The 13474-nt window shown below is 38.2% G+C and overlaps 1 protein-coding gene across 1 annotated transcript; it reads right to left on the bottom strand.

Moving 5' to 3' along the window:
* Window positions 1–4096: 4096 nt before the first annotated feature.
* Window positions 4097–12367, bottom strand: LOC311304781 (stonustoxin subunit beta-like; the record flags this gene model as incomplete). Its single annotated transcript, XM_084432015.1, has 6 exons — window positions 4097–4738; window positions 4824–4870; window positions 7409–7500; window positions 7605–7607; window positions 7711–7796; window positions 12337–12367. 6 exons carry the CDS (start codon window positions 12365–12367, stop codon window positions 4173–4175), a joined length of 825 nt encoding a protein of 274 aa, XP_084288141.1. The 3' UTR covers window positions 4097–4172.
* Window positions 12368–13474: the final 1107 nt, after the last annotated feature.

Consider the following 13474-nt stretch of genomic DNA (forward strand, 5'->3'; position numbering starts at 1 on the left):
TTCTCGTGGTGACTCTCCCTGCATTCCAAATGGCATAATGTTATGTATTTTTAAAATAATATTTTTTTATTGTGAATACAATTTTTATTTTAGTAGAAATCTGTTTTGAAAGTTTAAAACACTGTTAATTACAATTACTAGGTTAGCTGAAAGAAATATTGTTAAAAAAAAGGTACAAACTAAGACTTGACTTGGCCTTTAGGGACTTGAACATGTCTGGTATTTATCATTTTTATAATCAACTGTATGTTTTGTCATATCAAATGAGATGTTTGCTCATTATGTATTTACACTAGTTGAGGAGTTCAGAGAGAGATGGCCTGCCACCTGCACTTTTTCTAAAGGATGAGGTAAACCATTTAATACAATGTTTTTCTGATGTATTAGTAATAGTTTTAATTTTTTTCCAGAATTGTTTTGGATTCTTAAAATCATTACTGAGGCTATCCTTATAGTAGTTGGATTTTGCATTACGGGTTTTTGTCTTACTCATATTTCTCAGCTGCCTATATATTTCCCAATCTACATTAGCCCTTGTACGCCGAAAAATTGACCATGCTTTATCCCTCTGCCTAAAAAGACTAATAAGTTCAGGGTCAATCCAAGGGAGGTGTTTACCCTTGACCAGGACAGATTTCCAAGGAGCATGTTTATCCAGAACATCAGAAAACTCGGTATAGAGGAAATCCCATGCGTCTTGAACATTAGGTATAAGTTGGTATCTGTCCCAATTTATAGCGATCAGATCATTAAAAAATAAATCTGAATTCAGTTTCTTATATTGTCTAATTTTGATAAGTCTTGGTGGTGATTTGGGTAATTTGATCTTCCACACACAATATACTATCGAGTGATCACTAAAGCAATCAGATATAACACCTGCCCTTAGAAATCTATCTAGATGTGAAACAAGTATCCAGTCAAGCAGGGATTGAGAAGTAGGAGTGATACGAGTTGATTCCTTAATTAATTGTGAGATATTTAAATTACTAAATAAATTTTTCACTTTATGAGATGATTTATCTAACCAGTTTTTATTGAAATCCCCAAGTAAAATAATTTCATTATTACAGGAAATGGAATTAATGGTGGATATCAGGTAATCAAAAGTTTCAGCTGGCGAAGAGGGTGGTCTGTATATGCTCCCGATATTTAAGCTTTTATTTTCATGAAAAATTACTTTTACAAAAACACATTCAAAGTGTAGAGGCTCAACTGTAGGTATGGTAAACTCAGATTTGAGCTCAGAGGAAACATATATAGCCACACCCCCACCTCTGGAACACCTATCAGATCTATATAGGATATAGTTTGGATGATTAATTTCAGTATCTGATATATTACTATTAAGCCATGTTTCGGAAAGAGTAATTATGTTAGGTTTATGTAATGCAACCCATGCACAAAGTAGGTCAATTTTAGGGATAAGACTCCTAATATTTAAATGTACAATTTTTATTCCTTTAGCATCACTCATAGAAAAAGCAAATTTTAGTACTATTACTACGGTCACTGCTGCTCAAACATAACTGTAAAAGTAGTTGGATCCAAAAAAGTAATACATAATTAGAGAGGTTGCAAGAATCATTTGATACAATAAAACAAAAACACGAACACACATTACATAAACCCACATACAAAACTAAACACAAAAAAACATTACCCAAGCAAAGCCCCGCAACCCCAGACACCATGTTCCGGGGAAATTCTGTGAGTAAACAAAATTATGTTGGAAAAGAACATCTATTAGTCTCAAGACTCAGTCTGCATTAATATAAAATAATGGAAAGTGTAGCTCAAGGAGTACTTTACTGGCAGCATTTAAAGTCAGTATAAGGGACAAGAAAAGGAAAAGCAAAAGCAAAACAGTTAGCATGATGTAAACCAACAACAACTGAAACTGAGAGCAATCACCTCATGTATCTAACTATAACACAAGAAGAGTGTCAACACCTCAGAAAAAAAAAAAAAAAGAAAAAAAAAAAAGAACCTTGGCAGTCGCGTTGTCCATATTATGAATAGGAAGAAAAATAAATAAATACTTGCGACACCAAGATGTAGACAAACAACCACTGAAAGCAATCACCCGTAGCATCTAACAACAAGTATCAACAACACCTCAACAAACTTAACAGTCGCGTTGTCATCTTATGAACAGAAAAAAAATAATAATAATTCCTTGCAACAGCAGGATATAAACAAACAACAACTGAAAGCAATCACTCGTTGCATCTAACAACATCAAAAAAAAAAAAAAAACTTTACGGTCGCGTTGTCAAATAAAGAGAAAGAAAAAGAGTGCTAATTTGCCGTTCAACAGTTCTGTTGGTATGCTCGTGCAACAGCTAGCTCATGCATGCCTCACCTCATCAGGTAACTTATGGAGAAGTTAAATTGGACATGAAAGCAGCATCAGCGTCTTTGTGGCAACTGAAACGCTGTTGTTTTCCATCAACAATAACACACAGCGTACAAGGATACCGGAGAAAGTACTTCATATTGAGATCACGGAGCTTACGTTTGACAGGATCAAAGTTCCGACGTCTCCTCGTCAGATCGGCACTGAAATCTGGATAGATAAAGATGCGACTCTCGCTATATTCCAGCGTCTTTTTCTCTCTAGCAAGGCGAAGGATTTTGACCTTATCCTGGAAGTTAAGCAGTGTGATCATGATTGACCTGGGACTGGCTCGATCGCTCTGTCGGACAGACGGAGTGCGGTGAGCCCTCTCAATGATCGGTGTCGTAGGGAAGTTGCTTCGTCCCAGGAGTTGTGTGATCAGCTGAGACATGAAACCGACGATATCACCGCCTTCAGCGGTTTCATGCACTCCCACGAAACGAAGGTTGCAGCGACGGCTCCGGTTCTCCAAGTCATCAACTTTGTCCAGCAGGTAAGAATGACTTTTCTCAAGTTGCTGAACCCGAGCCGCGAACTCCTGTAGATTGTCCTCGTTAGCTCCCACACGCTGCTCTAGTAAATTAACTTGTTCTCCCAAGGTGGTTCGAGAATCCTGAATGCTGCTCAGACTACTTTGTATGGGATCCACTTTAGCATCAAAGCGTGTCAGCATATCAGTCTTGATCTGTTGAATGGCGTCCCACAATGTTTGTAATGAAATGTGGCGCTCCTCCATTGTGGCAAGGAAAAATAAAATCTCTTAACTGTGTAGAACAGCTTTGTTTAATGCTTGACTTGTTTAGATAGAAGTCAGATCACAATCACATGGATCAGTATAAAGGATCACTTAAAAGGCTACTATATCATGAATAAACAGACTTGTGCTTGAGATGCGTTCACTCACGCAGCAGCCATCTTGGATTATGATGTCCTGTTTGTTGATGTCTCACTCCTTTAGACTTTAAAGTCTGTGTAGAGAGAATGGTGTCGTCTTAGCGGCCCCTAATTTAATAACAAATGAACATTGCAATGGAAGCGAATCAATCAAAACTAACTTTAGCTGGAAAATAACTTTATTAAAGAACCGCTATAAAGCCAAAACAATCTCTGTTACCATAAATTATACGTTTATCTCTGTAAAGCTGCTTTGAAACAATCTACATTGTTAAAAGCGCTATATAAATGAAGATGACTTGACTAGGATTTATAAGCTTTTTAGTGCATTTTACCACGCCCATTTATAAATAACCCCATTACAGCCACCCAAATGCAAAAGTTCAAATTTTTTTCGGTAACTATTGATCTAGAGAGTCCAGAGAATTGTCCTAGACTGGTCTGGTTCCGATCGGGCCAAAAACCAGGGACTAGTTCACAAAAGTAGGTTTTGGACAAAATTCGAAATAGCAGAAAATTTCAAACGGTCTAAGAGTTATGAGCGATTTTGTACTTTTGGTTGCTGTAGCGCCACCTATGGGCCAATCGGGGTCATACTCTGATAGATTGTCCCCAAATTGAGGTCTACCATGTGGCCAGGTTTCAAGTCTCTAGGCCTTATGGTTTGGCCTGCACGATGCGTTTTATAAATCCTAAAAATTACAATAGGGTTTCAGAATTGCATGCTTGAACCCCTAAAAAACATTTACAACAACAACAATTATTTTACAGCATAAGTTCCACAATAATGAAAAACATTAATTAAAAATGAATTAATGAAACGGTAATTATGTGAGATTTGATGACTCTGTGTGCATGTGGACGTTAGAAAGAGGATTTACAAGTGTGTGTGTGTGTGTGTGTGTTGTTTAATCTGACACAGAGACACTGAGGAATCATAATAAAGTCTAAATCCAGCATAGAGGGGTTCAGTGAATGTGGTGTTGAATGTGTGTAAGTGTGTGAGTGTGTGTGTGTCAGAGTCGCTGTAGAAGGACAGAGTGCCGGCCGACACGTCCACATACACTCCTGCTCTCTTACAGGATGAACGGACGTCTGGAATATCAGTGACTTTATTATTGTGACGGACAGTGAATCTGTTATCAGAGCAGAACAGACTCCAGGATTTATTATTTAATCCAAACTCACAGTCTTTTCTCCGTCCTTTCCTGCTGATTCCTTTATATGTCACTGATATTTCAGCATTATATCCGCTCCATTCAGCCTCCCAGTAACAGCGTCCAGTCAGACTCTCTCTACAAAGAACCTGAAGATACTCATCAAATCTCTCTGGATGATCAGGATACGGCTGATCCTCAAACACACGCGTCACTGTTCTGTTCTCCTCAGACAGAATGAGACGAGTGTGTGCTGTGTTTGGATCCAGTGTGAGATCACAGGCATCTGAACACAAGAAAAGAAGAGAAACATTTCACTAAATGACACAAATCAACAATAAATCACTAGATGATTGTGTGTGTAGACCTACATTTGTGTAATCCTGCTGTCATTCTGAACTCTCCACAATTATCCACACTATAAAACACAAACATGATTCATATTCAATTTCTAAAAGAAACACAAGAAACAAACACACACACACACACACACACACACACCTCGTATATTTTCAGGTAAAATGAAGCATCTCGTATCAAATCAATAAGGGTTTGTTGGATTTGTCCTGTATTTTACATAAAGGCCCTTTCACACCGGACGCATAACGAAAAAAAAAAAAAAAAAGGGAATAGTTCGCGTCAAAACCATTCCAGATTACAGTGAGGAAAATAAGTATTTGAACACCCTGCTATTTTGCAAGTTCTCCCACTTAGAAATCATGGAGGGGTCTGAAATTGTCATCGTAGGTGCATGTCCACTGTGAGAGACATAATCAAAAAAAAAAAAAATATCCAGAAATCACAATGTATGATTTTTTAACTATTTATTTGCATGATACAGCTGCAAATAAGTATTTGAACACCTGAGAAAATCAATGTTAATATTTGGTACAGTAGCCTTTGTTTGCAATTACAGAGGTCAAACGTTTCCTGTAGTTTTTCAGCAGGTTTGCACACACTGCAGGAGGGATTTTGGCCCACTCCTCCACACAGATCTTCTCTAGATCAGTCAGGTTTCTGGGCTGTCGCTGAGAAACACGGAGTTTGAGCTCCCTCCAAAGATTCTCTATTGGGTTTAGGTCTGGAGACTGGCTAGGCCACGCCAGAACCTTGATATGCTTCTTACAGAGCCACTCCTTGGTTATCCTGGCTGTGTGCTTCAGGTCATTGTCATGTTGGAAGATCCAGCCTCGACCCATCTTCAATGCTCTAACTGAGGGAAGGAGGTTGTTCCCCAAAATCTCGCAATACATGGCCCCGGTCATCCTCTCCTTAATACAGTGCAGTTGCCCTGTCCCATGTGCAGAAAAACACCCCCAAAGCATGATGCTACCACCCCCATGCTTCACAGTTGGGATGGTGTTCTTGGGATGGTACTCATCATTCTTCTTCCTCCAAACACGTTTAGTGGAATTATGACCAAAAAGTTCTATTTTGGTCTCATCTGACCACATGACTTTCTCCCATTACTCCTCTGGATCATCCAAATGGTCATTGGCAAACTTAAGACAGGCTTTGACATGTGCTGGTTTAAGCAGGGGAACCTTCCGTGCCATGCATGATTTCAAACCATGACGTCTTAGTGTATTACCAACAGTAACCTTGGAAACGGTGGTCCCAGCTCTTTTCAGGTCATTGATTGCTCCAACAGTGGACCTTTTTTCACCAAGCTGCTTGGCAATTTCCCCGTAGCCCTTTCCAGCCTTGTGGAGGTGTACAATTTTGTCTCTAGTGTCTTTGGACAGCTCTTTGGTCTTGGCCATGTTAGTAGTTGGATTCTTACTGATTGTATGGGGTGGACAGGTGTCTTTATGCAGCTAACGACCTCAAACAGGTGCATCTAATTTAGGATAATAAATGGAGTGGAGGTGGACATTTTAAAGGCAGACTAACAGTTCTTTGAGGGTCAGAATTCTAGCTGATAGACAGGTGTTTAAATACTTATTTGCAGCTGTATCATGCAAATAAATAGTTAATTGTGATTTCTGGATTTTTTTTTTTTTGATTATGTCTCTCACAGTGGACATGCACCTACGATGACAATTTCAGACCCCTCCATGATTTCCAAGTGGGAAAACTTGCAAAATAGCAGGGTGTTCAAATATTTATTTTCCTCACTGTAGGGGCATGGTTTAAAGAGTATAGAGCGGTCATGTTCAACTAAAGAGGGGAGTGTGTTACATTCCCGTTGGAGGCAGTCATTGCGGGTGGATTTTGTGAGAAAAGTGTGTGTTTTCGGGCATCATGGAGAGGAGATAGTGCTGCTTGGTTAGCCTCTCATTAGCGGGTGTGTCCTTTGGCCTACGAATGCTTTCTCAAGTTTTGAATCAGACTGGAGTTTTGTAGCGTACTCCTAAATGAGAGGCTTGGTGGAGCAGGGAAAAAGATAGGAGCAAGATGGGTTGACACTGCCGATGTTCCCGAGTCACTCTTGACCACCTGTGCTGCCAACTTGGTCAGTGTTGCTATATTACCAGACCCGAAATTCATTAATATATACACACACACACACACACACACACACACACACACACACACACACACACACACACACACACACACACACACACACAGTGCCGTAGATTTAACAAGTGCTAGTTTTTCTCTTGTTTTTTTTTTCTTTCTCTCTCTCTCTCTACTTTTTGAACTTGAAGATATATTGCTACTGTGATTTAAAGAGTGTCGATTAATTAATAAGATTGTTAGATCTTGATGTTGAATTGCCACATCATGTTAATAATCAGATTAAAAGTTGTAACCACTTGACAGCCCTATTCAATATATTGGTAATTAATACATTCTATGAGAATTTATATTTCAAGTTTTGACTGTAAATGTCACATCCAAAATGCTGGAATACCTCTACATCCAAATGAGAGTAACCGACTTGTGGTCAGATTACCTGAGACAGATCTTAATACCAGGTGTAAACCGGGCCTCTTATTGTTCCACATACTTGAGTATCTGCAGTGAGCAGTTTGGATCCTCCAGTTTGTCAGAGAGCAGCTTGACTCCTGATTCTCCTGGGTGATTGAAGCTCAGATCCAGCTCTCGCAGGTGTGAGGGGTTTGAACTCAGAGCTGAAGACACATAACCACAGCCTTCCTCTGTCACCATACAGCCAGACAACCTACAGACACACACAGTCAGACCATCTACAAACACACATCAACATTATGAGTGGCAGACTGTAAATCATCTCTCATGTGTTCTTAAATACCTTAGTATTTGCAGGTGACAGTTTGCGCTTTTCAGTACTTCAGAAATAATCTTCACTCCTGAATCCTGCAGGTCATTGTTATTCAGATCCAGCGCTCGCAGATGTGAGGGGTTTGAACTCAGAGCTGAAGACACATAACCACAGCCTTCCTCTGTCACCATACAGCCAGACAACCTACAGACACACACAGTCAGACCATCTACAGACACACATCGACATTATGAGTGGCAGACTGTAAATAATCTCTCATATGTTCTTAACCCCCTGAGGTCGACGGTATCGCCGGCGATACCAGCTCGCTTTTTTTTTATCAGTGTAAAAGAAACTCATAAATACTCTGTTGACTTTGATTTTCCATAGGAGTTTCATACATCAATCGATTCTGTTAAATGTGTATTATTTTTGTGTATACTCACAATAAAAACAAAGTGTTGTGCTTTTTGCCAAATAAAGAAAAATAAACACGAAGCGAGTTCTGCCTTCTCTCTGCCAGTAAAGTCCATTCTGAAACGCGTCCGAAAATGAACTGTAGCTCAGCGAATACTCAGTCAAACAGACATACAGACACACAGGCATGAAGCTTGAATTCTCTTCTTTTAAATGAAGTAATTTATATAAAAAACAAATATTCTCAGTTCATGTAATCTGTAAGAAAAGAGCGAGATGTCAGTCGTTCTCATCTCATCTAATTACTTGTAATGTGACTCCGCCCTCGGAGAGCGTGCGCTATTCAAACGCAAATGGCTGAGGCAATCCAAGCGCAATCCTGTGAACGCCCCCATCAGCTCGAGAAAACACACAAGTTTATTCAGATCATTACTTGTTTACACCGTCTTGCAGCGCTGTGAGGAATAATAATAATGGAAAATGTCCCTCAGAAGTGCGGGTATATCGAGGAGCGAGCTGAGGAATACTAGTAAGTTTTTTCCTTCTCACGTGAATTTCTTCACGTGGGTTTCTGGTTATGAATGAATAAACAGCAGAGATGCGCGCTGTTTACCACAGCTGGCAAAGACAGTTTCAATTTAAATCGCGTGTGTGAATGAATGATGATGTTTTAGCAAACTGTATTGCTATACTGAGATGAGTAAAAATCGACTGAAATATGTTGAAATAAAATGTAGGCTATTTGTATAAGCAACGTATTAAACTGCAAATTAACAATATGCCCTAATATTTCATGAAAACAACGTTACAGTCAGGCGAAATATGAAAGACAACATTTTGTTTAGTAGATTTGGGTACAGTTTTTACTGTAGAATATACTGCCTCGTCAAATAAGCTTTTGTTTAGCAATTTCTATATATAAAATACTATTTTTGTCAAAAATAAAGTCATCAACTAAGATGTTAGCTGTTCCAATGTTGGCTATATTCAAACTAATGAATACATAGATAAAATGTAGGCCTATAATAATTTTTTTTACAAAGAAAGAGTACACTTGAAATATTGTTGAAATTGTAATTATTGTTGTAATTGTAACCTTTTTAATAAAATAGCAAAACATATTTACAAGATAGATGTAAGCAAAATCTTAAATGGTCAATATAAGTCTTCTTCTAAATATATCTTTTGTCCTTGCATTGTGGCTCAGTCAGAGTCACACCTGAATGAATGGCTAATTATGCAGAGTGGGTGGGACATTGTATTCTCAGGTGTAAACCACTCCTCGTTCACACCCCCCTCGCATATTGGCTTTCCAAGCAAAACCTGTTTTACATCAATTTAAATCAATGTATGGTTTTATGTGAACGATAAAGCAAGACTATTTTCACATAATTTTGAAGAAAAAACTATAGGCGACGACATCCATTAGTCAAAAGTCTTATTGCCACATATTTAGTATGTGTTTTGTGGCCTTATTTAAAAAACTTTAATTTTTAGTTTTTTCGATAACCACGCATAAACATTATTCTCTCAAAAATGAAAACATGTACATACATGTGGCTCACATATTATTGTAGTCCTGTTTGTGCTATATAGAGTGAATTTACACCTTTGCCATTAATATGTTTATAAGCAACTGAAAAAAGCACAAATGTCAGAGCATGTCAGAACACCCCCAGGGCCCAGAAAACCGCTCAGACTCCAGAGGGTTAAATACCTTAGTATCTGCAGCTGACAGTTTGTGCTTTTCAGTCCATCAGAAATAATCTTCACTCTTGAATCCTGCAGGTCATTGTTACTCAGATCCAGCTCTCTCAGGTGTGATGTGTTTGACCTCAGAGCTGAAGACACATAATCACAGCCTTCCTCTGTCAGCGTACAGCCAGACAACCTACAGACACACAGAGTCAGATCTGATCAAAGCTGATGACGCAATTTCACAATCCTGACTAGTGAGATTACAGCCAACAAGACTAGAAGAGAGTAAAAAATACTGCACAATAAGTTTGGGTTCAGGGTGCTTTTCTTTAAAGGGGCAGCAGTAGCACCTTAAAAACTAGAAAAACAGATGAATAAATAATTGGCAATACAAAGATAAAATAAAGTCAAATATTGTGAAATATGTGGTCGTTGTGGAGAAGTAGTCCACATTGGTGGATTAACAGCTTGACATTCACTGTCCATAGGGTTCCCTTGTCCATAGCATAGTTATTCTAAACTGAGGTAGTATCTATTACAAAAAGGTAAAAACAAATATATCACAATTTCAAGTTAATAAAGGACTGTCAAGATATAATGTAGATAGAATCTGTTTCACATGGAGTTGGGCCATGAGGTCAAAGACTGTCACTTTCGGCTCTGACCACACCCCCAGGTGAAGTCACAGGTCCATTATTCCCAGAGGCCAACCAGAGAATGCTTAGCTGGATGGTAAAGTCTCTCTTTCTTTCTTTCTTGCAGGTGATGAGATGGAGGATCGAAGAAGATGGCTGGCTGGCAGGCAGGCAGGCAGATGAATGGGGATAGCGTCTCAGGTAAGGAACCAGGTAAGTGTTTAGGGAGTCTGTGAGTCTTGAATAGTCTTGAATTGTCGTGAATAGACGAGACCAGACGATGACTGAAGGGTGAGTGCTGAATATAAAGGGGTGAGATGATGAGGTACAGGTGATGATGAATACTCAGGGGAGAGTGAGTGCAGGTGTGAAGACACGAGGGATGCTGGGAAGTGTATTGAAGTGAAGACAGACGGTGAAGGTGGTGAATGTGACAATTCCTTATATACTACGATTTTATGAAAACAATTTTTATTTTATTTTAAATGTAACTCCATTTTCCTTAAATCATCCTGGGGACCCAGGGTTTGAAGACATGTACTCTAGGGAACTGAGTTTGGCACCCCTAGTATAAGTGAACCTCAAGGAATATATTAAAACAATTTATTACATGGCTTGGTTGAATTCCAATGTAGAAAAAATACACACTGATAAAATAAATAAATCTTTGCTGCAAAGTTAACACACCATTGCCTTGAAAAACAGAGCGTTGCTATGGAAGCAGGATCCGTAGAGACGGAACGGACTATTTTCTTTAGCGGAAGCAATACAATCGTTTTTAAATCAATAAACTCCTTTTTAAATCAATATTTTGTGTCAAATTATTGATTTATTTGGTGGGTAGCCATGTAATAAGCGGGATAATGTAGAGCGAGGCGGTTGTTATAGCGAATACAACCCCTTCAGGCTGATTCAAGGCTTCGTGTGAATTCGCTATAAAATATTCGCTATAACAACCGCCTCGCTCTACATTATCCCTTACGTAAAAAATCCATGTCATGACTGCCACCTTCAGTGAGGCGAAATAAGGGACACCCATACACGAACCCTGTGAAAAATGTGTCAAGAGCTTGGAGCTGATTATTTCAACATGACACATACATTGTCAGAGCTTGATAGACAGGTAACTATTATATTTCTAGACGTTATTAGACAGATTAATGAATATATTATAAATAATCTTATTTATTAATTTAGCGTTTATAAATATTAATCATATCTATGCATAATAAATCGTGATCCTATCTGTCATACACAATTTATGGCATTTTAAAAAAAGTTTAAAAAGTGCAAAATTATTTAAATAAAAATGGTACAAATAATGAAATAATAATTAAGTCACATTTTAAGTAGTAAATAAATAAAATAATAAATAAAATCATCCCATCCATGCAAAATTGTCAAAAACTTGACTACTGGTTTAGAATGTTTTTATTATCTATATTTATAAATAAATAAAATAATCAAATGTAAAATAATCATATAAAATGTTTTCTGTTGCAAGTTCACATACTTGATCCCAATAGGCCTAACGTTATACCTTTAAAAGCACAGATTTGTCTGTCATGACACAATGCTTTAAGTCAGTCCACCGCGTGAACAAATGAAACTGTGCATTTCGCCTTACGTTCATCATTAGTTACAGGACAGAACCACTGATACCTTTTTCCCATTCAGATATCTGGAGAGATGAGTGAGCTCAACATGTTTTTATAAAACTGCGCATTACGCCTGTTTATGGCGCATGTTCTCGAAACTGTCGCTATGGGGAAAAAGACGCTAACATGCAATCACGCGCTATTGAGCTTCTTTACTATATCTTGTGAAATTGATTTCATTAATTACTATTAGTATTATTCACACTGAAAAATCCTTATTTGTTTACTTAACTATGTGGGTCTATGTAATATACGGGACAAATTGCGTCCTGTATTGGTTTGATACGGGACGCATTGTAGCGGAAGGACAATCTCATGGTGACTTGTAAATTTTAAGATTCAGAAAAAGCTTTTAACCATTTAACCTCATAAATGTAAATTACAGCTTAGCGCCGAAAAGTCTGAATCAAATTGCCCTTTTTTGACACTTTTGTTGCCGAATGAAGTTTGGCAGAACCATCGCCAAGCTCCTCGCTTGCAGTTCAAAAAGATTGTTATCGATTCTCCCCCCTCTCTCTGCAAGCAGGAATCCAGATGGCCAGGAGACCTCCACACACACACACACACACACACACACACACACACACACACACACACACACACACACACACACACACACACACACACACACACACACACACACACACACACACAGACACACAAACTCCTTTGAATCTAACACAGAATATAAATAATTCTGAAATGTATATCCCTGTATGCATGAAAGTTTTATTCCTTTATATTGACATAATTGTGATTTCCTAGTATGTAGTTTGCCTATTTTAAAGAATGTATCCCTAACAGAACGCGGTCCTGTTACCGGACCCCGTTTTAGACTGATAAAAGCTTTACGACCCCAAAAGGAATCTGCAGAGAGCTGCAACAACTTACTCCATTTCTTGTTGAGGATTTTATATAAACCATGTCAATCCTATTAAATATCCACTTGAGGAATATATCTAAACATGTATCTCATTTTTTCATCTAATGATTTGTTTTCTATGTGGTTTGGTCTTTGTGTCCTTGTAAAATTTTGGACTAATGTTTTAGACCCGTTGACATACTAGGGTTAGACAAATCACATGTGTACTGTGTTTTAGGCTCTATAAAATCCATTTCCATTCCCCATTTGTTAATTCACATCAAATTTTGTTAACTTCATGACGCATTAGGATTATAAGCATCTAAAAGATTCATGTGTTAAACATCCAATCAGATTACATGATTCAGAGGTCTGCCCGAACAATGGGTCATAAAACCGTTCCCACCAAAGGAAAATGGTTCTTACTGGTTTGCATACGCCTAGAAGTGTGTTAGTTTCACACTTTAAAGGGGTCATGACATGAGAAACCAAATTTGCCTTGATCTTTTGGTATATAAGAGGTCTTTGGACCATTAAAACGTCCTGCAAGTTTCATAGCTTA

This window comes from Rutilus rutilus, assembly GCF_951802725.1.
Source record: "Rutilus rutilus genome assembly, chromosome: 15".
NCBI classification, from domain to species: domain Eukaryota; kingdom Metazoa; phylum Chordata; class Actinopteri; order Cypriniformes; family Leuciscidae; genus Rutilus; species Rutilus rutilus.